The 27,455-nt window shown below is 40.6% G+C and overlaps 1 protein-coding gene across 15 annotated transcripts in view; it reads right to left on the reverse strand.

Annotated features, from left to right (window-relative positions):
• The window catches only part of FNBP1 (formin binding protein 1), a 138,556-nt gene extending 117,893 nt beyond the window's left edge, over positions 1-20,663 (reverse strand). For 2 of the 15 annotated variants that reach the window (XM_072429894.1, XM_072429903.1), the window contains exon 1: positions 20,268-20,653. In XM_072429894.1, the coding sequence (XP_072285995.1) occupies positions 20,268-20,291 (24 nt within the window). In that variant the 5' untranslated portion in view covers positions 20,292-20,653. Of the gene's footprint in view, positions 1-20,267 lie in introns of all 15 variants that reach the window. The other 13 variants (XM_072429897.1, XM_072429892.1, XM_072429895.1 and 10 more) reach the window with 9 other exon arrangements.
• Positions 20,664-27,455: the final 6,792 nt, after the last annotated feature.

A 27,455-nucleotide genomic window follows, 5' to 3' on the forward strand; every position in this document is an offset into this window, starting at 1 on the left:
GATTTTTGTCATTGGAAAGGATCTTTCTCATTTCTTTCCGACAAAAGACTCAAAGATACATGAACATACGAGAACATACAGTGCTGTTCTGGTCTATGGAGGGGGGAGGGGAAAAACGATGGAGCAGCACCCTGCTGTGCTCTCTCCCCTTCACTTGCATTACAATCGTTCCTTGTTCATGGAACCACGATTGACTTCAGGTGAGCGCTGTACACAAGTTGGATTCTCGTACGATACTAGCCCTGAAGCAATAACCGGACGAGAATCATCTGCTGTGTGTACGAAGCCAAAATCTGTAGTAATCTTAAGCATCGTCCATAGCCAGAAGTGCCTAGGCACCTGCACATACCACAAAATGCACTGCTAATTTGCAGGAGAAATTCAAGAGCAAAATGTTGTACATTTGTGGAGCACAATCAACAGTTCTTATTTCACCATAACATAGTAAATTTGCATTTTATTGAGACCAGTTCAACTGTAATGCTGCTCCTTATATAAGAATATATCATTAATATTTTTTGAATCCAAGCATTAGTTAGACTGAGGGAGGGAGAATAGATGCAAGTAGCCAGTCAGTTCTGTAACAATGCAAGAAGCATGTCCATAGGAGTAGAGGGACCTGCTTTTGCTTTCACCATCTAGACTGGGGACGGGACAAGACCTCTATGTGTTACTGAGCCACACCAAATAGTGCTGTGCTGTGTTGCAGAGCTGTGCAAGTCTAAGAACTGGGTAAAAAGAAATACAAACTGTTTAAAAATAAAACACCTGCCCTACCATTCATTTGTGTATTTTAAGGTTTGCAGCTTTTAATAAGAACAATAAGCAACTCTGACTACCAGAAGCAAGTCTTTTGGGCAGCACAACTCATCATCAGTGTGGATCACCACCCTCCAGAAACAGTAAGCAGCTCCCGTAATTATCTGTCATTTATGACCTGAATTTTGTGTAGATTTTATTTATTGGGTGGGCTCTTTAACTAACTGGCATGTTTTTTCACAGCAGCATACTGTGGCAGTAAAATGGTTACAGACGTGTTAGCATATGGGAGCATTTACTAATAATGAAAGATGAACTGACACATCATCTAGTATTCTTCATTGCATAGAATGGTTCAGTAATGCAATGAGGGCATGGGATGACATGAGTACTGTTTACATTGCAGTCATCCCACATATTTTATTCTTTTCATATCTTAGTAAATGAAATTTCTGATCAGATAATAGCGGTGCCATTAGTATTTTAGGAATGCACTTGCATGATGGGGAATGCAGAGCAAGGAGCTGGGTGGTTGCTACAAAATTTTTCAGTGACTCACTGCTCTGGGTAGAGCTCCGAAACCATCGGGTTAATCCTTGCAGGGTAGCTCTATGCAAAGGCTCACAAGGTTGTCATTAATATGTATATTTCCTATGTATGCTGGGACAGTTCGCATGGCGGCTTTATTAATGACATGCCGTTGACCTTCAAAGACAAAGATTCTTCCCCTAAGGCTAGCACAACACCCTCATTCCCATCGCTGGGTGGATTTATGACTCATGAAATACATATACAGTAGCTGTCAGTGGCATACAGGTGACCTTGCATGACAATGAAATCTAAACTGCAAACAAAAGTTGTACTAGCATATATCAGCATGATGGCTCAGAGGTTATCACCCTGACCTTTGCAGGGCTAGGTCCCAGGTTTGAATGTCAGCTAGGACACTATCTGCATGAAGTTTGCAGGTTCTAGGGACTGGGGATGAGCGAGCCAATTTTCTAAATTCAGTCTCCCGGCGAATTGGGCCGCTCGAGCTTACCAAACATGTAGGTGAGAACAGCCCTTGTAAATTCGCCCTGCGAGACCGAATTTTTGGGACCTGCAAGACCAATCAGGGGAGCGGAGCTGTCGGCTCTGCTTCTCTGATTGCTGTTGCAGTCCTGTACTATGTGTTCCTGGATAGAGTTTCTCTATCCAGGAACACAGTGGGAGTCTCGCTGGCTGCTCATAAATGAATGCAGCGTGGGAAAAGGCCTCTGATTTTTCCCACAGCCGCATTCATTCATAAATGCAAGCCGCATGACTCGGGACTCCTTGAGGAGGAGTATCGCGGCTGCATTTATGAATGGAGCCATGAGAATCCTCCTCTCAGTGGGAGATCCCCGGGCACTACAGGTTAGAATGAGGGCTTGCCCTCAATCTGACTCGTAGTGCCCGGGGATTGCTCACTAACAGGAGGATTCCCACGGCTGTATTTCTGAATGCAACCATGATAATCCTCCTATAGTGATTTCCGAAGTTTTGCAAATTTCACCGAATTTTCGCAAACCCATCGGAACTTCGAGGACATATTGCTAGAGGCATTCTCAATCATGCCTAGTAGGGACATTAGATTGTGAGCTCCTTTGAGGGACAGCTGGTGAAATGACTATGGACTATGGACTACAGCGCTGCGTAATGTGTTGTTGGTATATAAATACTGGATATCGATAATAACAGTAAAGAAGTCAAGAAAAAAAATAGTGATATGGTTACATAGATATATTTGAATAATCAGGTATGTGTAATGAATCTCTTACATACTGTCTGAACTTTCTCTTTGTGTGGACCTTGTCTATGACGTCTATATGTCATGTGCTTATTTTAATGATTTGTGTCTCAAGCTTCCCTGATGAAGCCAATATAGTGAAATGCGTCAAGAATTAAGGAACTTAAGGACCTCACCCATTAAGGTATACAATACAAATCTGGTCTGTCCACAGGACCTACCAGGATCCAATTTTCTTTTCCTTTTATTTACCACGGTAGCAATATTTGTCTAGGGATCAAAAGGAAACAAGCAACATCCCCGCCTCCTTGCATGACTGAAATGTAAGAAGGAAGGGGATACGTCAGTTTAAGTACTGTTACTGTATATTGTTTTATATATATTGTATTTTGATGAATACAAGTAGCAAAAAGACCCCTCTTTCTCATTCCTTTTTAGTTGTAAAGGAGTCATTTCTCTCTGATGGGTAAAGGACTTGCTTTTTCTAAGGTCCATACACCTGCTGTGCGCCATCATGAGGGGCTACCACTCAGCCTGCTGGATGGATTATATATAATAATGAACAAAAGGAAACCCAAAAGATGGGTAAATACTTCTAGATGGACAAGAGTTTGCATTATGGCAGGGAGACCTATTTGATGGTGGATTTAAAGCGGAAGTAAACCCACGATTTCTCACCTAACCCCGTTCCATCACACCACCATCTTCCTTCTTCTTTACTTCCCAAAGACAATTTTTGGCCATCTTGATTGGTCCTGCCAAAATGGTGTAACTCCAACCTTCCTTCTCTCTGCATGCGAAAGGGAAGCTGGTATTGCTGGGGTTCTCTGTGCAGCTCAGCAAAATTTGATTTTTGCAATAACCACCGGCCTAAATCCCCTGTATTAAAATGGGACTTTAGTTACACGTTAAGGCAGCCTTTCTCAACCTTTTACCCCTGATGAACCCCTGCTAAAAACAATTTATAGGGGGTTACTGGGAAAAAAGCCTTTTACATTGGTGTTCAGTGAAAAGAATGCCCCCTTGCAGTGTTGGATAGAATGCCACCTTTATAGACAACCTAAAAGATGATTAGCAGTGCTCAACTCACTTTTTTTAAGCTGGGTGAGAAGAAATTGTAGGTGGGTGGCAGCCCCTGTATTGTGACCCAACTCATCAGAAACCACCAAAAAACAGCCGAGTGGTTACTGAAAAGTGCTGGGAGGTGCATCTGGCTAACAGGGGCTGGGGAGAACACTGATTAGTTTTAGACAACTGGCCCTTGCAGATGGCTTTGGTGCCAGGACTATGCAATCATCATCCACTATGAGGTCAGCCAGCCACAGTTCAAGGAACCCCTACAACCTCTGAAGGGTAAAAAAGCTGACGTAATGTGTATAAAAATTAGTTGCTGACTGAACCCATCAGGCTTTACCTACAGTTATGTCCATAAATATTTGGACAGAGTCAACTTTTTTCTAATTTTGGTTCTGTACATTACAATTAATTTTAAATGAAACAACTCAGATGCAGTTGAACTGCAGACTTTCAGCTTTAATTCAGTGGGTTAACAAAAAGATTGCAGAAAAATGTGAGGAACTAAAGCCTTCTTTTTACACAATCCATTTCAGGGGCTCAAAAGTAACTAGACAAAATAAAAAGCTGAAAATAAAATGTTCATTTCTAATACTTGGTTAAAAACCCTTTGCTGTAGTCTTGAACGCCTGTAGTCTTGAACTCATGGACATCACCAGATGCTGGGTTTCCTCCTTATTTATGCCCTGCCAGGCCTTTACTGCAGCGGCTTTCAGTTGCTGTTTGTGGCCCTTTCTGTCCGAAGTTTAGTCTTCAACAAGTGAAATGCATGCTCAATTGGGTTCAGATCAGGTGACTGACTTGGCCATTCAAGAATATTCCACTTCTTTCCTTCAATGTGACTACATTTAGCTGGATTTGAGCAGACATTGTCTCTGAACACCTCAAAATGTATTCGGCTGCTTTTGTCCTGTGTCACATCATGGATAAACACTAATGTCTCAGTGCCATGGCAGCCATGCACACCCAAGCCATCACACTGCCTCCGCCATGTTTTACAGATGATGTGGTATGCTTTGGATCATGAGCTGTTCCACGCCTTCTCCATACTTTTTTCTTGTCATCATTCTGGTAAAGGTTGATCTTGGTTTCATTTGTCCAAAGAATGTTTTTCCAGAACTGTGCTGGGTTTTTTAGATGTTTTTGAGCAAAGTCCAATCTAGCCTTTCTATTCCCTACTTCCTGGAGAGTGTTGTTCACTTGGTTGGCTGTTGTGAAGGGGTTTCTCTTCACCATGGAAACGACTCTGTGATCCATCCACCACTGTTGTCTTCCGTGGACGTCCAGGTCTTTTAGCATTGCTGAGTTCACCAGTGCTTTGTTTCTTTCTCATGATGTAGCAAGACAGATTGCAAAGGAAAGTAAGGCAAACCCCCAAATTTTTTTTTAAATATATTAATAGCAAAAAGATCAGATCTGAGCATGTAGGCCCTTTAAAGGATGTCGCTGGGTTGGTAACTGGGGATAAAGACAAGGCAGATTTACTAAACACTTTTTTTAGCTCTGTGTACACAAAGGAAAATGGCAGAGCTCAAGCCTAAATTCATAATAGCAATTTCACTGCCTTAAATAAATCACAATGGCTCAGAATTGATATGATTGAGAAACAGCTGGGAAAAATTTAGGGTTGACAAAGCACCAGGACCTGATGGATTACATCCACGTGTCCCCAGAGAGCTGAGCTTGGTTATTTCAAAACCATTATTTCTAATTTTTAGAGACTCTTTAGTCACTGGCAAGGTACCGATTGGCATAAGGCCAATGTCGTTCCTATCTTCAAAAAGGGAGCAAAGTCATTACCAGGTAACTACAGACCAGTTAGTTTAACGTCCATAGTTGGAAAGGTCCTAGTGAGTTTGATAAAGAACCACATAGAAGAGTTTCTGCTAGAAAATAATATTATAAATGATAGTCAGCATGGCTTCAAGAAGGACGAAGTTGTCAAACAAATTTACTCTCTTTTTATGAGGAAGTAAGTAAACAGGTAGACAGTGGAATAGTAGTTGATATAGTGTACTTGGACTTTGCTAAAGCACGTGACACTGTACCCCACAGACGGTTAACATGCAAGTTAGGGTCGCAAGGTTTAGAAAAGTCAGCCTGTAAAAGGATAGAGAACTGGCTTAAAGATCGCATCCAGAGATTTGTAAATAATGATTCATACTCTGAATGGTCTAAGGTTATTAGTGGTGTAATCCAGGGTTCAGTGTTGGGACCTTTACTGTTTAACATCTTCATAAATGATATAGAGTTTGGGATTAAAAGTACCATTTCTATGTTTGCAGATGACACCAAACTATGTAATAGAGTTAAATTCATACAGGATGTCTATAATCTACAAGCAGACCTGGATGTACTGTATGATTGGGCAGCCAAGTGGCAAATGACATTTATTATAGATAAATGTAAAGTTCTGCACTTGGGGGCTAACAACATCTATGCTTCATACTGTCTAGGGGGAATAAATTTGGGGAGGGCAGAAATGGAAAAGGATCTGGGGGTTCTAGTAGATCATAGACTTAATAACAGCACGCAATACCAAGCTGCAATATCTAAAGCTAGTAAAGTATTTTCTTGTATTCAGAGGAATAGACTGCAGAGATGGAGACATAATCCTGCACCTGTTCAAAGATTTGGTCAGACCACATCTGGAATATGCAGTCCAATTTTGGGCACCAGTTCACAAAAAGGACATTTTGGAATTGGAGAAAGTGAAGAGAAGGGCAACTAAACCAATAAAAGGAATGGAGGAGCTCAGCTATGAGGAGAGATTAGCTGAACTGAATCTATTCTCCCCTGAGAAGAGACATATAAGGGGGGATATGATCACCCTGTATAAATATATATATCCATATAGAGAACTCTCTTCCCAATTATTCACTTTGAGATCATTACAAAGAACAAGAGGACATTCCTTGCGTCTGGAGGAAAAGAAGTTTAAGCTCCGGATTCTTCACTGTAAGTTCTGTGAAAATGTGGAATCGGCTCCCTCAGGAAGTAGTTTCAGCAACTACTATAGATTGCTTTAAGAAAAAGCTGGATGATTTCTAGAAGCACAGAATATAACTGGGTATTAAGGATTTAAAGAAAAATAACAGTGACTGTTGATCCAGGGAACATCCGATTGCCTCATGGAATCAGGAAGGATTTTTTTCCGCTGTTGAAGCAAATTGTACCAGGGGTTTTTTTGCCTTCCTCTGGACCAATGTCTTATACGGTCTTATTTCTGGGATATGTTTATTTCCCTAGTGGTTGAACTTGATGGAATTGTTTTTTTTCAACCTAACCTACTATGTAACGATGAAACTGTGGATTTTGCCACTCCTAATATTGTAGCAATATCTTGTATGGGTTTTTTCTGTTTTTTCAGTTTAAGGATGGCTTGTTTCACCTGCATGGGGAGGTGACTGCATATTGTCTGTTCACAGCAAAATCTTCCACATACAAGCACCCCCTCTCAAATCAACTCCAGGCCTTGTATCTGCCTAATTGATAATGACATAACGAAGGAATTGCCCACACCAGCCCATGAAATAGCCTTTGAGTCATTTGTCCAACTACTTTTGAGCCCCTGAAATTAAGTGATTGTGTAAAAAAAGTCTTTAGTTCCTCACATTTTTATGTAATCTTTTTGTTCAACCCACTGAGTTAAAGCTGAAAGTCTGCAGTTCAACTGAGCTGATGCAGTGCATCTGAGATGTTTCATTTAAAATCAATTGTGGTAATTAACTGTGGTACAGAACCAAAATTAGAAAAAACTTGTCTCTGTCCAAATATTTATTACCCTAATTGTATATCATCACTTTGAGGTTGATTAACACTTTAAATGAAACTGTGACTACATTAAATGCTGAGACCCTGAATCCAGGTCTGCTCAGCATGCAGCTTTGCCCACATACAATGATGTGGTTGAATGTGAACAATCTGCAATGGTCAAAAGATCTCATACTGTTTGAACACAAAGTGCTCCATATCCTGGAAAGGTACAGCTAAAATTGAATGATCAGCGATGGAGTAAAGCAAAGCAAATGAACACTTTACTAGGTTACAGGATGAGTAGCTCTTTGTGGATAAAGCTGATCCGCAGATATGTTATTAAATACACAACTGAAATGAAGAAACCTATGTATGTATACGAGAACAAATCAACAGACAAAGAATCTACATTTTAATCCACCCACTCAATCAGTGATCCAGGCTGGGAAGAAGCAGCACACCTTGGTCAGGAACACGCCCCCAGGCTTGCTGACTGGACAATAAAAGAGCAGCTGCATACTGAAAAATCAGAATTCTACTCATCATAATTACTGTGTGCACATAGCAAAATCTGAGGTTCCTAGTTCTGTCCCACAATCTCCAGCTCCTGCTGTTCAGACCAGTTGCTTTGAAAATAAACTTAACATTTGGGTGATGGGGTTAACATTGAACCTTTAATTTTTACTTTAACAGTGCTGTGAATTTGAACAGAGTTTTTTTAAATATGATTACCAAATCACTGATGATTTTACAGATTGCCCTAATTTGCTCTTTGTATGCAGAGATGGTCAGCACCTGCTTAGAAAGTCTGTACAACAGTTCCTCCTCCAGACGCTTTAGCAATTACAGCAATATACTGCTAAATGTCTGTTTCCGTTTTATTCATCACAGGTTGTATGCCTGGGCAACAGATACGTAGAGATCCAGACCATATGCAGCCAAATTGATGCAATTGTATATGACTGCAGCACATTAAATGTCATCACAAGACCATTGTACAACCCAACATGATGTGAACAGGAAATATGTTCTGAAATTCTGTTTCCTATTACATAGTCATAACTTACAACTTTTACAAAGAATCAGGGCTTTTATCCATCTGTATGATCTTCCCAGGATAATTACCTGCAAGGGGTTTTGTACAGATTGGAGATGTCCATTTATGTATCTTTAGTACAAGTTATTCTTTAAAGAAAACCTTTATCCCAAAGTATGGTCTATCTGGTCGAATAATTATCTTTTCCCCATTCCAGTGATCTGCATTGTTTGGCCTTGCCCACTGCCACACAGCTTTAGTTCTAAAATGTTTCTCTTCATTTGGCATATGCATACTGCAGCCCTAGTAATTCTTTTAGAGAGCCATTTCCGGTGAGCAACATATTCCCTCCTTGCTGTCTCTTTAGCAGATAGGGAAACTTCATCATCATCATCATCATCATCTTTTTTATACAGAATTTATATAGCACCAACATATTACGCAGAGCTGTACTTTAAATAGGGGTTGCCGATGGATACAGTGACACAGGAGGCGGAGAGGACCCTACTCCTAAGAGCTTACAATTTAGGAGATCATCCAATACATCTGGGAGTATCTGATGCCTGGTACACTGCTGTTGCTTTTCTGCATGCTGCTTTATCACTACTGCATCCTATAGTGATGTAGGGACCAGTGCAGAAATCATGAAGCACACAGGAATGCATCTATTCTAGTGCATCTCAGGTTTATAAAAGACTGATATTCTTTAAAGGAACTTCAATCCTGCACATTTGTTCCAGTTTTCCGCCTGTAGTAAAATTTCTTACTCTTATTTCACTGCACACGGCGAGCTACTCACAATGTGCATTAGAAGCTGCAGCATGTCAGATAAAGTCCTTAATTCCTGCATGAGGACTTTAGACCCCATTGACACTATGTAAAGTGCACTGCAGTGTCTAATATGCAGTCATAGAATGCAATATCTGATGTTCACACAAAGCAAGTTGCAATGCATTGCTATAATGCACAGTTATTTGCACTGTCCATTTCTGTGCACTGACCCATTTAGTGCAATTACTTAATTAGCCGTTACCATCCCAGTCGCTGCTGCTTTCATTCAGTGGATTTCAGTTTGTTTAATCATGGAGGCTCAGAATCCCTTACAGACATTAGGCGGAAGTAAACCCAAAACAAAAAAATACACTTACCTTTAATCCCACAGATCAGTCTATCCATCAGGAGGTTCCATCGGGTCCCGCGTCGTCTCAGTATCTGTCTTCGTCCGGCCCAGAGGGAGCGCCAGGCACCAACATCTTCTTCCACGTTCTTCTTCCTGTGTCACCCAATCTCACACTGTGCAGGCACAAGATCGTGTGAGGTACACTGGGTAAAAATTGTGATCTCACAGCGCATGTGTGAGATCGGCAATTTTTTTCCTATTAATGAAACTCCTCCGCACAAGTCTGAGATGCTTGGGCATGTGCAGAAAGAGCAACCAGGAGCCTCCTGGGATGCGTGACATGGGTATCCCGGGAGGCTCTGCACTCCCATTAAGGGGTGGTTTTTTTTCTTAGTTTTTTTTTTTTTTAAAAGGGTGTTGCACTTAAAAAAACAAAAAAACAAAATTTTACTTTAAATAAAAAGGTTGTATACCATTCAATGTAAAGTAAAAATTCTTAGTTTAGGTCCGCTTTAAGGCATTCTGCATTCAAATGTAGCCTCGAAATGTCTACTAGTTCAGACTTCCACCAAACAAGGCATTTTGATATTTGTAAACCAAACCTCCCAGGAGCCAATCCACTGCTTGCATTGGGGCTGACATGTCTTAAAGAGTACTAAGTGCTGTTTTCAGGAAGCTATGCACAATGCCCAGTCAACCTCTCACCGGCCATGATCTACCTGCATTGCATTAAAATACATAGAGATATCACTGGGACTATATTAATGTCAGTCATGAAATCAGGTTTTATTTTTGTAATTTTATTAGCATGTTGCTTATGAATGCAATAAAGAATTGTAAAAAGGCAAAACATAAAATTCAGCTTTATATGAAAACGTGTGAAAAGAGCCTCAGCTGCATTACCGTCGCACTAAAAGTCCCAGGATGTGATGAGTAATATCCGGGTATACCCTTAGTGATAAACCTCACTCCTTATTGAACAGCTTTGCTCCAAAGCAGACAACCACAGGATAAGCAAGCCACAAAAAAATACCATAATTAAGCTGCAGTAAACCAAAAAGAAAAAAAAAGCACTAAAAAATCTGCAGAAACTCTAGCTGGACACGTCCCAGAACAGGAAGTATAGTGAAACATAATTGTTAGATCAAAATGACAGAAACGGAGCCAAGAGGAAAGCCCCAGCATGGTGCCCAGTGTAACGAGACCCGATGCAGATCATAGGGGGCTGCCCCATTCAGTGTGCCTGAAATCAATGGCAGATGGCAAGAAAATGGGTTTTAAAGAGCCAGACAACTGCTGGATTATGTTTTAATCGGCAATTCCACATAGATCCTAAATCATTGTTTTCTGTTTAATAGGTCATTCTGGCACAATCGGCTTTTACAATAGATATAGAGAGGACATTAAATTATACCGCCAGTTTACATAAAAAAGGACAGCACATGTACATATCGCAATTATATAAAAGTTCTTTAGGGGGAACCTAGCACCAAATATAGTTTGTTGTGTGCATGAAAAACAAGTTATGTGAATTTTTAACAAGTAAAGCAATTTCTAACCTCTTGCCAAGAACTCTGATAAACCCCGATAATGCCTGCATCTACAACATACTTCATGGACTGACATACCATTTCAGAGGTGAAAATCACACAAATCAGATCCTGCTTCAGGTTTTTGCCCTCTTGTTTTTTACAATCTTGCAATGTTGCAGTCTGAGAATTTAGGCCCCTTGCAAGATTGGGTAATCTTCCTTGGGGGCCCATACATGTACCCAGGAGCATTTTTTAGAGTCAATTGCAGCATTTGACAAATGCTTTGCAACATGGTTGGGTAGGGTTGTGTGCAGTTGCAGTAGTATTCCAGACGAAGAAAAGCAGCCGCATGGTAAAAAAAACACGCGGCGTCCAGGAACTGTGTCACAACCTCACCTCAACACAGGGAGCGTGGTTGAGCATGATATACAATGCTGTGGTTGGCACTATAAAAATCCTGTTTATTATAAATATTAAAGTATGAAAATGGCCTAAGACTATGTTTGGACTGGCAGTGAGGCTGCAGTGTGGTATTACTACCCAGTGTTCAACCCAGAAATGTTTTATAAACTGGGTGAGAAGTTGTAGAGGGGTGGTGGTCCCAACTCTTCAGTAACCACCCAAAAAAAACTAGTTGGTTACTAAAAAGTGCCGGGTGCTGCACCCAGCTAAAAGGGGCTGGGGAGAACACTGGAACTACTCTCATCACACCCCACAAATGCTACATCTAGCATCCCTTGTGGCCATGCATAGGGATTAAATGAGGCTGCAGTCAATAGTTTGGTACCAGTGGCTGTATCCAGTATTAAAATGTTCAAATACTGTTTCTTTAACAATGTGACACCCTCACAGAACCTACTGTTACAACTGCCAATCTGAACATTGCCCAAGGACAGGATCAGATGGACGATTGACAAGTGTATTGTCAACCACTCCCAATGCTCAATTTCAACTGCTTTGCATTTGGGAGCTTTGCACAGGAGACAAGGACTCCAAAAGTATCTGAAAAATGCCTTAGTAAGCAGTTGCAATGGATCATGGCTCATTTTATGTTCTTCAGGAAACTTTATACCTGTTTTCAACTCAAATAGCAAGAGGTTTCAAAGTGTTCAAGCAAATATTCAAGTCTATGGAAACAGTTCAGCTGCAGAGCTTTTTCTTTTCTATGATAACCTTTGGGGCAGCTGATTACTAGTTGACAGCAAAAAACGAAACACCAATTTGAACGTTGCCCAAGGGAAAGACCTTTCCTGCATACCGAATACTAATGACGTCAGTTCTGCCTTGGCAAATTCATAGAACTCTAGCTTCAGAAATGCCAAAATTCCCAAGCCTCTTTCTGATCATATCAGAGTTTTGGGTATTTCCTTTCACCCTTGGGGATTCCAGCTCTTTCTGTAACATTCCCAATTATAAAAATGTAAACATCCAACATGGCCACAGCCCCACAATGGCCACAGCAGTTGTGCAGATCTAGAAAAACAATTTTGTCAGTGCAAAAATCTCGACAACGGACTCCTCCAGAAACTCCAAAAAGGGAAAAATATAATTTATTTCCTCTGCACATGTGTATCCAAGAAGTAGAGATTCTTTGTCCACTCTTTTTAAAGGACTGACTCTTTTAATGTGAAAAAAACAAAATGAGTTATAACTTGTTTCACTATATGAACCAAGTACAGCATACACTAACTAACACAGAGATAATTTTAAAAAATATAGGTTTGGAGAATTCAGAGACAAATGTATGTTACATTAGAAAGCCGTATCCGGTAACTTATAAGTGTGGCACCACAAGAGGAAGCAGCGCATCTTCAAACAGGAAGGGGAAGCAGATTGTGGGCTAAACTTGCGACATACTTGTGCAAGTCGAAGCTTTAGTCGCTAGTGCATAGCTTCTATGTATCTTACCTTTTATCTAGTTCTTGCTAAATCAGTAAATTTGAAGGGAAATTGTACACTCCTGGTATACAAATAGTGGCCAGTGATCCAGTCTACCAGAAGGATTGGCTGGATCAATCATACAGATGTCTTTCTAATAAATACCTTTTAAATGTTTAGTTTACCTTAAATGATATTGATTTGGTCACTGAACATGGGAAAATGAGACCTTCAAATACAGGCAGATATGGTCTGCTAGCTCAGCCATTCCACTCATTGGGTTTTGACCTAGACCTGGTGGTCTGGGAACCCATTTTCTAACCTTTATTGTTCTAAAGGATAGCTATTCCAAAACACAACAACTTGGATTTTGCTTGGATTTTACATACTTTAAGCTAGTTTTAAAAGAAAAAAAAAATGGTAGATGGTAAATGGGCAGCACGGCTAGCTTAGTGGTTTGCACTCTGGCCTTTGCAGTGCTGCATGGAGTTTGCAGGTTCTCCCCGTGTTTCCGTGGGTTTCCACCGGGTACTCCAGTTTGCTCCCACATTTCAAAAAACATGCAGTTATGGTTAATTTGGCTTCCCCCCAAAAATCGACCTTAGACTGTGGTAATGACATATGACTATGGTAGGAACATTAGATTGTGAGCTCCTTTGAAGGACAGCTAGTGACATGACTATGGACTTTGTACAGTGCTGTGTAATATGATGGCACTATATAAATACTGATAATAATAATAATAATAGATTTTCGGTTTAAGGGAACATTTCCTTTAAATAGTACCACTCTTCCAAATGGACTTAAACTGTCTTAGAATTTTCAAGGACCCAAAAAATTAATTTCACAGTCGATCCCCATTTACAACTATGAGGTCCACCATGTCTTCAGGAACACCTGCATTCACACATTCATTCTCAGACATCCTCAACAGTCTGTGGCAACCAACGTCACCAAAATACAATCTAGGTGTAAACGGACCCTGTGCATCAAAATACCAGCTCAGTTTGTTCCTATATGTTTTTTATAGTACACATTTATACAATGGGCCTGATTTATTAAAGTTCTCCAGAACTAGAGAACATTGACTATCATGGGTGAATGTGGGTGATCCATCAAACCTGGAAAAAATTTGCTAAAAATCATTTGCCATTAGCAGGCGAATGTTTTCAATTCAGGAGCAGACTTATTACAGGTTTGCTGGATCACCCACAAGATAGAGTAGACAACCCGTTTATGTACAGTAAAAATTCTATTCATTTAGGTTTTTTTAAGTGAAACACCCTTTTTCTTTTAAAAAAAGGGTGCAGCACCGCTCCCTAATTCTCGATAGGCAATTGAGAATGAATAGGAGAGCAAAGCTTCCCGGGATACCTACATCACGCCGGGAGGCTCTTGGATGGTTCTTCTGCACAGAAGCCTTTTCGTAAAAAGAGAACAAATTGCCAGTCCCACGCATGCAAAGTAAGATCCGCAAGTTTTTTTACAATCTACGTCACCCGATCTCGCTCTTGGGTCGGGTGACCTAGGAAGAAGGACCCAGAAGAGGAGGAGAAAAGGGCGCCGGCTCAGGGACACATGCCTGGATGAAACGGGACCCAATGGAAGACACATCCAGACTGATCAACTGCTCTGGGGGGTTGAAGGTAAGTGTTTTTTTTTTTTTTGTTTTAGGCACTTTTCAGTTTACTTCCTCTTTAACTGTCTGATTTAAGACTTGTTACAATGTTGTCTTTTATTGTTACTGTGATGACTCATAGTTTGTATTAAATCTCCAACGAATTTCAATTCGGTAAAACCCCTGAAGCACAGGTTCACACCCGGTGGTATGCCTGCTCAGATAATAACCTATGGCCGCTGACAGCCTGGCGTTCAAATCTGTTGTGTATATTTCTCAAAATTTATGGAGCCAACTTTAATCACTAGCCACTTTAAGTATATAGATAAGGTTAGTTTGTGCTCATGACTTATGAGCAATATTTCCCCTTGTTCATATAGTGAAGTAAAGTCTGCCACCTCCCAAAGAAGAACACAATCATTAAAACACCTAAACTATGGGCTTTTGATTGCTGAAAGTAAAGAAGAGCAGTCTGAAAAAGTCAGTAATTTCTGTGGTACAAGTCTTAATAAAACATCAAAAACACTTTATTTATAATCTATTCATAAAAATGATTTTTTAATACAATCATAAAAGGCATGAGTACATAAACACAGAAGTGTCTTCAAAAAGGTCCACAAATGAACATGGGCATAAACAAATTTTGAAACAGATATTTGCTTTAACCCAACGTGTTTCACAGGATGAAATCTACTTCTTCAGGGGAAGGAGAAATATCACAATTGCTTTCATAAAGACTTTTGTTGTCCCGTGAGAATTATGTACCTTATTGATTCTTCAAGATGGAATTCATCTGAAAAACTTGAGCAATCAAAAGCCTATAAATTTGTTTTTTTTTTCAAAGATTTAGTTTGTGCCTAATTATTGTTAACGCTATAGAAAAAAAGTCACATTTTATGGTTGGGTTTTAAGGGGTAAGTTCAGTGTTTAAAATTGTGGTCAAGGCAAAATGTTAAATTTTTAATGCAAAAAGTGGAAGTATTTGCACAAATGGAAAATTTGCAGCTGAAATATAAATGTAAGCAGTTCACGGTTTCTAATTCAGACACCCCTGTCTGATAGGATTCACTCTCCTATACTGTGGTCAAAGCACTAGAACACAAGGATTTGATAGTGAAGGAGTATTAACACACTGATAAGGTCTACCCTGAGTTCTGTCCTCTTATTAGCTAGCAGTAAAATCTGACTGGTTTAGGATAATTATCCTTAATCTGCCAGTCTGAAAATACAAGAAGCTAACATAAAGACAGACTAGCGGTAGTATATAAAAATGTATTTAAAGACCAATTCAATTTTCCTAATAAAGGTAACACAGTTAGGCTGTATCTACAATAATATATTTACTTGTGTCTTTTGCTTTTTCCTTTTTATTGTGTTACAGCAAGGCCTTTAATGTTCTGTGCTGGTAAGCAAGTTGGTGAGTTAGATTGCTGCTTTCACACACAATGTAGTGGTCGGGGTTTTACCCCTTTGGTCACTGAGAAAGCAGTAGTTCAACTCTCTATCAGCATTTTAGCCCTCCATATGCAGCCTAACTGCACTACTGTAATAAATCAGCCTTTACAGAAACATGATTGGGGTATATGGGGTTTTTTATATCTGCCTACACTTTAGGGCATTGGCTAGCGCAGCAGTTGCCAACCAGTGGTCCATGAAAAAATTGGACATTATTTGCAATTTTTATGTTTTATTAATATTAAAACAAAAATGATATTCTAATAAATTCTTATATTCTAAATGACAATTTTCGCCTTATATTGCACTAAATTCATAAACTGTACTGGAGGCACAGTGTGACGTCAGTGTAGTATTAACTTGTATGAGACAACCGTTACCGAGCCGTACGCTTCAGTATTGTGTCCACCATTACAACAGTCACCCTGCTCCGCAAATACCGATTCTCATCTGATTGTTTTATTTAATTTGTTTATTTCCCAGATGTTCTTTTAGGTAAGTATGACCTTATCTGTGTCTTTTCTTTAACTGTTATATTTAATGGCATCAAATAGTTTGACTTTAATAACTATGATTTCTTGTTTGGTCTTACGGTAGATTCCAATGAAATAAAACCATATTGAGTGAGAAAAAGCAAACAAATGTTTTGTATTTAGTAATACCAAAGATAATGCAACTAACAATAATAGTAACAATAGTAATACTTCACTTAACCGTGAGCTGATCAATGAATCAGAGACGCCACAGTCCTTATCAGGCACCAATAGGAAGATCATTACTTTACAAATGTATTTATCTTTTTTTAAAAATTCATATTATTGGTCAATGGGATTTAAACATATAATTTTAGTGGTCCATGAGATCCGAAAGGTTGGCAACTGCTGGGATAGCGTATGAAGCCAAAGCTTTAACTAAAGGGTTACGTTTTAAAGCTGGAAAGAGTTAAGATTTAAATAGAAAGGGTGTATTCCAGTAGGGGGTAATTTGGGACTTTCTGCCCCCTATGTGAGGTTCAAGGTTTCTAAGATCCCCATCATCAAGTATCATGACCCGGCTCTCCATGTCCGGATCAAATCAACCTTCATGAGCAGTAGCTAACATAAATTGGGTATGAGTACATATATTGAAAATGATGAGTATTTTAATAATAAAACAGACATAAAAAAGAATATATTTTTTACGTAACTAATATAGAGGCGGGGACACCAGAAACAAATGCCCAATGCGAAGAAGGACCTCGTTAGGTGATAACTTTTTAAATGCTTGGAGTTATGAAAGAGAAAAATGATATTGCTATGGACCCAGTAAAGTGATAGGGAAGTCATGGGTGATGTTAATGTCAGCCCTATATAAATGCATAAAATGTCCTTGCCCAGGACCCAGATGATGGTGTGGATACAAGCACAACCCTTTTTTTTCTATTCTAAAGCAAAAATAACATTCACCACCACCCTTCTGCAAGAACGGGCAAACCCTGCGTATAAAGGTTTTAATTTGCAAATCCCTATTGGGCAGCCTGAGAATCTTTTCATGAAAAAAAGCAAGCCGTGATGGAATCCAGAATGATTCTGGAACCTTTAACGAATACTAAACAAGCGAGAAGGCTAAAAAGAAAATGGAGAAAGACAGAGATAGAGAAGAGCATTGTACAGAGGGAGGTGAGGATATGCAATATGCAAACGGCTGTGAATATTATTGGGCCAGGGAATATTGGGATAATCAGAACAAAGCAGACGATCCTTAGTAATAGTCTGATACTGATCTCCAAGCTGCAGACAACACAGCAGGGGTGGATGACGTGTGCAGAAATGAAAAAAAAAGGCGAATTTTATTTTACCATACGGAATACCCAGCACAATGATAATGAAAAACCACAAATTATGAAAATGTGATTATAAAGTGTGAATATGACTTGGTGAAGACTGAAGTGAATAACTGTACAATAAAGGTCAATGGAAATATTGCATTAAATGTGCCAATGCAACAAAGGACTTTGCCATTAGAAACCAATCAGCAGGTTTATTACCATGCCTGATATGGAAAGAACTGGGACCATACAACTGGGACCCATTGCATAAAATAAAAGAAGTTTTTGGGTTTTGTATAGCTTACAAAAATCTGAAATCAACTCAGATACTGAGGGATAACCTCAATATAGAGAAACAAAGGGCACTATATAGGGAAAAAGTGATGGGACTGGGACTCCAGATATGAGAATTAGTAGTGCACCACTGTCATTCACCTGTCATTTGTACACCTTCTTCTCTCACTGGCCAATGACTATCCATGGATGTTCAAAGTATTCTGTGATTGGTTAAGGGAGGGAGGGGCATTAAAATAAAAGGAAAAAGAAAACTAATGCAGCTATCAAATTTAAAGACTGGTAAACTGCAATATATGTATTGTTTAGGGCCATTGTTTGAACTGTTTGCAATCCGTGAAAAATTTTACTCAATGTATGTAAGGAATATATGATATATATCTGATCCGATTAAAGAGAACCTGTAAAGGCACCGAATGCTGCAGTTACAGAACATGTGTTTGTGTGTGTTCTGGTAAGGAAGCCCAATGATTTTTATTGGCCTGACAACACACTAAAGTGAATATATTTAATGGACATGCGGTAATTTATAGAACACAGCACACCACAATGTACAGATGGCTCACATCTGTGGATGGCCATGTGTTTAAGTTCCAACATTAACTCAGTTCCACACGTTACCTTGCATTGATTTGAAAAGGGACAAAGGTAGACATCTGAGAGTTACCCACCCCAATGTATTGGTGGGGAGTGCCTCTTCCTCACCCTGCCACCTTTATAGCAAATCCCTAATCTGAAATCAGCAGGTCAGAGGATCACAGTTTACAAAGTACAATGCCTGCAAGGGTTCCTCATTGATAGGACTGTCATGGTAGGGATGGTTCTAAACCAAATGGGGCCCTGGGCAAACATGAAGAGGGACCCCAAATGAATAGCATTCCAGCTCCCTGCACCCCTGTTACTGGGGCCCTGGTCAAATAGGAAGTAGGGTCCCCAAATGCATAGCATTCCAGCTCCCTGCACCCGTTACTGGGGCCCTGGGCAAACATTAAGAGGGACCCCAAATGCATAGCATTCCAGCTCCCTGCACTCCTGTTACTAGGGTCCTGGGCAAATATGAAGAGGGCCCCCAAAAGCATACAATTCCAGCTCCCTGCACCCCAGTTACTGGGGTCCTGGGCAAATATGAAGTAGGGGCCCCAAATGCAAAGCATTCCAGCTCCCTGCACCCCTGCTACTGGGGCCCTGGTCAAAAAAGATATAGGGGCCCCAAATGCATAGCATTCCAGCTCCCTGCACTCCTGTTACTGGGGCCCTGGTCAAACAAGAAGTGGGGCCCCAAATGCATAGCATTCCCGCTACAGAATAGACATAGGAACAGATAAATCAGAAATAGGAGGGTGACAGATCTAGAAATATACAAATCTGCGACTATGGACAGACATATTGGTAATGTATGAACAGACGCTGGGTGATTGTACAGGAATGGACAGATCAGAACATACATTGCTTGTACAGGGGCTGGCCATAAAAATAGGGACAGCAATATACAGGGACTAGATGAGGACAATATAGGGACAAGGGAAGGAAATACACAGGGACACCAAGGATAGACAATAAATAGGGATAGATAGATAGATAGATAGATAGATAGATAGATAGATAGATAGATAGATAGATAGATGGGCAGCATACAGGGACATTATAATATTGGTGCAGACAATCTCTGGGGATTAGGACATATATCTGGACAAAGGATTGGAAGGCAGTATATTGAGGGTCAGACAATGCACATGGAGTCACATGTAGGACCTGCAATCTGCAGGGACTGTAAAGTCTATATGGGACCAATACACAGGGACTGCAATATACAAATCCCCCCTCCTATTGTGATACTTCCCCCACCTCCTAGATTGTAAGCTCTTCTGGCCAGGGTCCTCCTCCTGTGTCACTGTCTGTCATTTGTAACCTCTATATAATGTACAGCGCTGCATATTATGTTGGCGGTATATAAATCCTGTTTAATAGTAATATATATATATTTATATATATATGGACAATCTCCATCACACCGTTATCCCTGGCACTGTGTTTTGGGGGGGGGGCACAGGGACCATGCATAAATATTTACACACCCGATTGATGACCCCCTGGACATATTTCCCTGCATGGCTGTAAAATAACGATCGTTAGAGGATGACGATATTTATCAGAAGGTGGCACTCACCCAAAGCTCGATGCCCCAGCTCATGATGTCCCGGGGGCGGCGGGGACCCCTGGCCGCTCAGTGTTGCAGAATGAACAGGCAGTGACAGGAGCCTGCACCCGGTGGGGGGGCGTGTCTCGGTTGATGCTGTGACCCCCCCGGTTGTAGGACGGATGGTAGCTCCCGGTGCTGGTTGAGGGGGGGGGTGTACCTCCTAAGGCAGTGTGTAAGTTGGTATGTCCCAAGATCGGGGTGTCTCTCCTCTCATCGGAGTGTCAGTGGCAGAGAAAGCGTGAGCGCGCACTTCTCGGGAAGCACCACGGGAGCGCGCAGGGGGGACTCTAGCTTACAGAGCAACAGCGAGAAGGCGGGGCCAGCGACTGCACCAAGTAAAGGGCGGAGTTTGCTTCTTAAGTAGGCGTGGTCGTTTGTAAATCTGAGAAATAAGCAAGTGAGATTTGCGCGTTACCTTGCCTCCTATACCTATAGGCAGAAAGAGACACTGGGCGGGGCGAATATTCTTAGTAGGCGTTTCCATTGTTCTAAATGGGAGGAGCTTTATTTGACAGCTCTAGAAGGCTTCTGAAAGAATAACGGTTAATAAGGGATCTTCCTGCTCATCCAATCAGCTGTCAGGGGGCGGAGTTTTTACTATTTTGATGCGCTTTGGAAACCAACCAGGACAGGAAAGTAGGCGTGTCAAAGAGAATGCTGCTATTCAAGGCTATGGGGCGCCACCTGGTGGAGAGTTGTTGCATTATATTTTCTGTGCAATAGCACAGTTTATTTTTAATAGCACAGCTCCTATATTATTATTATAATAATTATTAATATTATTATTATTATTATTATTATTATTATTATTATTATTAATAATAATAATAATAATAAACATGATTTATATAGTGCCAACATATTACGCAGCGCTGTACAATTAAATAGGGGTTGCAAATGACAGACGAATACAGACAGTGACACAGGAGGAGAGGACCCTGCCCCGAAGAGCTTACAATCTATAGAGGCTGATTTACACTAAAACTAGCTGAACAGGTAGAATGTAGTATAAAATAATTCTGCACAAATTTCTAAAGAAGTATGAATATTGGCTACAAAATGCCAGTGCATGCTACACAAAAATACCAAAAATAGTTTACCAAAAACTTTGTGTTATATTAGCAAAATTGTGATTATGCAAACAGATAATAATTTAAACCAAAATTACTCCTTACACACTATCACTGGTTTGTTTTGCTAGGTTTGAAATATCTTGTGGCAGCAAGAAAGAAGCAAGTCTTCTGCATTAGTGAGCATAGGCAACACTCGGCTCCCGTGCAGAAAAGACTTGGGGCCCCTGTTGGCCAAGGAGGGTTGGGGACCCTCATGCAGTGGCACAATTTGCACCTCCCTATGTCTGCCTCTGATTTTCTGTATGCAACACACAAAACAGTAGATGGTGTACAGAGCACTCAAACCACATTTTTTCAAACTTGCCTACCTATCTTCTTCTGTCCCTCGAAACTGTCACTACTTCCCAACACTACATATCTCCCCTTCTATTGTGTGCAATGGTCCACAATATGTACTGTGCAGCATAGTTTGCAAAACCCAGCAGCCTCTGGTATTAAACCATAGATAAAGAAAAAGGGTAATAATGGGAGGAAAAAGATGTCCCAGCTTCAATGGTTGATAATAGGTAAAAATGCCCCAACTCCAGTGGTCAGCAAAAGAAAAAAAATCCCCAGTGTCAGTGGTGAATGGGAAGGAGATATGCCTTGGCAAACAGTGGTCAGTAGGAGGTAAAAATGCCCTGACATCAATAAATACCCCCAAATTAGTGGTCCTAGTGATAGTGGGTGCATGGATGGTTTTAGGAAAACTGTGGCAAACAGGAAGTAGGGAAAAAAGGTTCCTTAAATTCATGGTCAGTAGATGTAAAAATGTTCTGGCATCAGGGAGAGGAAAATAAGCCTTGCGTTAGTGGCCAGTGGGAGAAAAAACATTTCCCAACATATGTAGTTAGTAGGAGGGAAAATGCCCATGTGTTACCGAACACCTGACATAAATGTGAAAAAACAAAATGGTGTTGGTGAATGCAAAAAATGGTCCAGCATTGGTGAATATTATGAGGGAACAAAGCCCTAAAGTCAGTGGTGAGAAAAAATACCCTGATGTTAGAGATCAGTAGGAAGGAAAAATGCCCCAGTATCAATGCCACACAATAGTTTTAACATCTGTAGCCAATAGGAGGGAAAACGCCCTTGTGCCAGTGGAAGGAAAACTATCCGAACATTGGTGGTCACTGAGAAGGAAAAGTGCCCTGACATCAGTGGAAAATGCTCCAGGTTAATTGTCAATAGGTGGAAAAAATAGTTTGGAATTAGTTGGAGAGAAAAGAAATGTTCTGTCATTGGTGATCAATGGAAGGAAAAAAGATCAATGTCAGTGGAACCAACTAATTTATTGCCATCATTTACCAATAGTGGTGCCCTGGCTTCTGTGATCAAGGAAAAAAATTATTTGTGCATTTGTGGTTAGTGGAAAAAAACAGCCAGTGCCAGTGGTCAGTGGGAGTAACTAATGTCCTGGCATCAGCCGTCATTATTAGTGCCTTGGCATCTGTGTTGGACTTGACAAATGTTCCAACATAAGTGGTCACTAGGAGGAAAAAAATCTTTATAGGTCAGTAAAGCTGTATACACACTTCCAATATTTATCGTTGGAAACGAACAACCGATCGGCCGAAAATCGTTCACAAAAAAGGTTACCAACGACACCGACGAACGAGGATTGTCGTTGGAAATGAACGACCGTCACTGCGGATCTGATTGCCCAACGATCGTTCACTATCTATTGTGTGTACAGTCGTTCAGTGACCGTGCATGTTTCTGCAATACACTTTTTCCTTTACATGTCACTCCCTGCAGCGTTCAAACGATTGTATCTAGCATTTGTACACTATTGGTGTTTTGTATTAGAACAATCATATCGTTACAGCATGTACAGAATCGTGCACATCACGATTGTTCAAATATAATCATGCATATTTGTTCGTAATCATTCATTTTCTAGCGATAATTATTGGAAGTGTGTACCTAGCTTAAGGCAAAAAAAATTCTCCAACATCAGAAAGCAGGTCAGTGTTCTGTACAAGGAAATAATGCCCAATAGTACGTGGAGGGAAAATAATAACCTGGCAATAAAATGCCTGATAAATGGCAGCAAAAGGAATCAATGCTCTGGTGCCCCATGAGAGCTAAACTGCCCTGAAATTGTGATCAGTGCGGAAAAAAATCCGGGACATATTTAGTCCGCAGAAGGGGAAAACTCTCTGCACTGGTAATCATTGGCAAGAAAAAATTACTTGGTGTTAGTGGACTCAACAAATGTCCCGCCATTAGTAATCAAATGGAGAAAAACTCATTTCAGCATCAGTGGTCATTGGGGGGAAAATGGCCTGAGTGGGTGGTTGGAGGAAAACTGTCCCAGCCTTATGGACGAATCTGGCCCTACTACTCATAGCATTCCATCACACGGTATTTATATAGCATGACAGAACCTCTAAAAATCCCCTGTTTAGTTCTAATGAGAGGTCAGCAACTGGGTGGTTACGTTTCCCAGCAGTTCTCAGTAGCAAGAGGTTTAAAATCTACTGAAATGTCCCAAAGATCATCAAAGATCTGTACTATAATCCATGTAAATGCTATCAACGTGTAAAACAATCCATTGTTAAAACACAAAAGTGTGCCTGGACCAAAAAACTATGTTTTTACTGAGAAAGTACAAATACAATGGGCACACTGCTGCTGCTATTTTTGCAGCTGGTTGTCATGATGACACCAGTAAAAGCTTTCCTTCATTCTAACCCATGCACACAACCAGTTCTCCTTTGACCCTTTTTTGAGAAATACAACCATATATACATAGTATTTTGACAGTATTTTATTATAATGTTTACATACAGAAGGCCCATTTACTTTCCTTGAAATCACCTTACAGGTGATGAATGGCCCACCGTGGTTCCTCCATATGTTTACCATCTTGTTCCTGGAAAACAAGGATCCTTTGTAGCACAAGAACAGATACAGGATTATTGAAAGGAGTTTCTGTATCCCTCAAAAGTCTTTTTAAGGTCATTGCACTATTAAAAACCCATCAAACCCTACTGCTTTCCCTACCGACTCCTATTAGCAGGCAGGAACTTTTTAAGATCCCATGCACTGAAATCCTCTGTATTGTACGCATAACAAACTGACAAGAAGTGCCAGACACAGACAAGTTTCAGAGGGTAGCCATAGTAGGGTTTAACCTAAGGACTGGCCAGCATTTTCACCATATGTCTTTCTCCTTCAGCACCGGCACATTCTTTCATCCTGAATATTTCACCTTCAGAACTATCTAGGTCAGGGATGTCAAACTTTAGCCACTGGGGCCGAATCAGCCCCCAACGTCCATTTTTTGGCCCTCAAAGGAATCCTAAATATGAACTGCAGCTGGCCTCCAATAGCGCCACTACTACAATTCCCGGCATCACTCGTGTCTATAGACCAGCGGGCTCTCTGCCTATGGGTGGCCCCGCATTGGACTATAGATGCAAGTAATACTGGGAATTTTAGTAGCAGCGCTATTTCATGGAAGAGGGAGTTTCAGCGGCCGGTCACTCATAAGATTTAGCCCTGCATTGGCAGCGTCTGGCATTTCCAGCACTCCCCCTCACCTGTACTTTTCCTTGCTACTCAAAGGCATGGACTTGAATGGTTGGATTTTCATAGAAGAACATTGTTATTATTATTGTTACCCTGTGCAAAAAGGTTACCATTGAAATTTAACTCCGAAGGCTACAAATAGAAAAAGAGGCAAGTTTTTTTCTTAAATTTTTTTTTAAATTATGTTAAAATTCTCTTTCAAGCACAATAACATACAGTTGCCTTTCTGTAGTTACTGCTTTCTGGGTATTTGATTTGGCTAAATAAAAATTTAAATAAAAAATTGCAAATAGGTAGCTATTTCAGAAATGGCATGCTATGGTCCTTCTGCAATAAAACAAACTTACCTGTCTGTTGGCAATCTTCTGTTACATTATTCCAGCCTGGCCAATAAAGAACAATGATGATTTGAACCCAGGAGAAGACTAGGTGAAGGTTTCAGTTATGGTGATGGAACATTAGGTGAGTTTTGTTCCACCTCAAAAAATAAAAAATACCCTTTTGCACTAGAATTTTTTTTTTTAATGGTGATATGCGTGTCTGTTGTGCCAGTCTTACACAATTTGCACAGCATTTTTTTTATAAAAATACCTCTATAAACTGATCATACATTTTATATAATTCTAATTAATAAAAGATAAAAATTTATTTCATATTAATGTATTGCAAGTACAAGAAGCCAGAATTGAGCATGCGTGTAAAAAACCCAGAGATAGTTGGAGTTCAATAGTCATGGCAAGCAGCGGAGTCCTACCCAAGGTCGATGGATACCTGGAAGATTCAGAAGGTCAGAACCTGCTTGTGAATGGAGTTAAATCGTAAGGATACAATAGTGATTAGTACTCAGATCAAGGTGCAAGTATCATTTCAGGTCTTGGATGCAGTTGCTAGGTAATGTATTTCAAGATAAAACCTCTTCTTCAAGCCTACTTGTTCTGTATAATAGACAATATTAAAAAGGAAGAGTGGGCAAGACTGCAGCATACATGAAAATAACAGGAACATATTTCATAGAAAAATTTAATTAATTCTAGGAACCAGTTGATTTGTAAAATTAAATTCATATTAATAAAAATTGATTTTATGTGCATGCATGTAAAATGTATACAAATAACCTCATCAACATACTAAAAAATGTATAAAATAATCATGTGGCATTTAGGATGCACGAGTGACCACTAGAGGAAAGCAGTGCAGCAAATTGCAACTGACCAGAGTTTAATACAAAGAAATGGTTTATATCAGTTACAACCTTTTCGGACCTATGGACCACTAAATTTACGGGCCCTGGACCATGCATGCGTGGGGAGCCGGGTGTCATTCAAAGGGGAAGAAACTTTCCCCATAGTGATGTCATGATGCCAGAACCTGACTACTCTCCCATCCCAGGTCTGCAATGGGAGATTAGGCGGGTTGTGCCCACTTCCCTGAGTCTGCAATGGATACCCCCTGTGGCATACCGGCCAGGGCGGCGTACCACCAAAACTTTGTCATGGACGACCACCTGCTGGTGACCGCTGATTTACATAATTTAAAATTAGATGGATATAAAATATTTTTACATATGGGTGCTGGAATCCAGTTCCATATTAAAGCTAAATTCCTGCCAGCACCTTCAAACCTCCATTTATACTTCTGTATAGCCAGTATTGTGTAATCCCCCTCCTTAGACCCTGTGACTCTGCAACAGATTTACCATTAGGAGGATGAGGAAGCCAACCACTCTACATTGCACCATATCTTCCTCTCTCTATGCTGCACTCATCTTCCAGACAGTGTTTCACAAACCTTTGTTATCAGTTCCCCTCTCCCAGTGCTTACAGCACAATAAACCACAAAGCTCCAGTGCAGAGGTTGGCAAACTCCGGCCTTTAGGCCACATACGGCCTAGCCGGTAGTTTGTTCTGGCCTAACGCCCCCTGGCTGATCGAGCCGGAGTTGCCTGAGCTCCGGTGCCACATGCGGCTCTTGAGCCTCCTCTTGCTGTGGCTCCCCTATTTACCAGGGTCGGCGTTAACACTTCCGCAGCCGGGGTAAATAGGGAATGCCCCCTGAAGGGAAATATCTTCAGGGGACAATCCTGCTGGGGGTGGAGCCATTAGGGCAGGACTCAAGACAGAGTCCGGCCTGGTGTGCTCCTGCCCACCCCTGAAGTGGCGCCAAAAAAATTTGCCTACCTCTGCTTTAGTGTATTGTGTCTGAGATGCTGCAGTCACTGCTTTGTGATTCCACTGAGTGTGAGTTTAAAAGTCTGTGTAAAAAAACATTATGATAGTGAAATAGTTAATGTTAGCAAGCAGAGGATATTTCTCAGCTCACAGCACTTTCTCACACACTGTATCAGTGCATAGGTATGTCTGGACAAGCATGCCGATCACTCTAAAAAATGCCCACACATGAAGCCGAGACTAAATGACTGACACGACACAAAGCAAAAAGCTGGAAGAGGAGGGGCAGGAAAACAAAGATGAGGAAAAGTGGACTGAATGATCCTTGTTCTTGTAGG

This window comes from Pyxicephalus adspersus, chromosome Z (assembly GCF_032062135.1).
Source record: "Pyxicephalus adspersus chromosome Z, UCB_Pads_2.0, whole genome shotgun sequence".
NCBI classification, from domain to species: domain Eukaryota; kingdom Metazoa; phylum Chordata; class Amphibia; order Anura; family Pyxicephalidae; genus Pyxicephalus; species Pyxicephalus adspersus.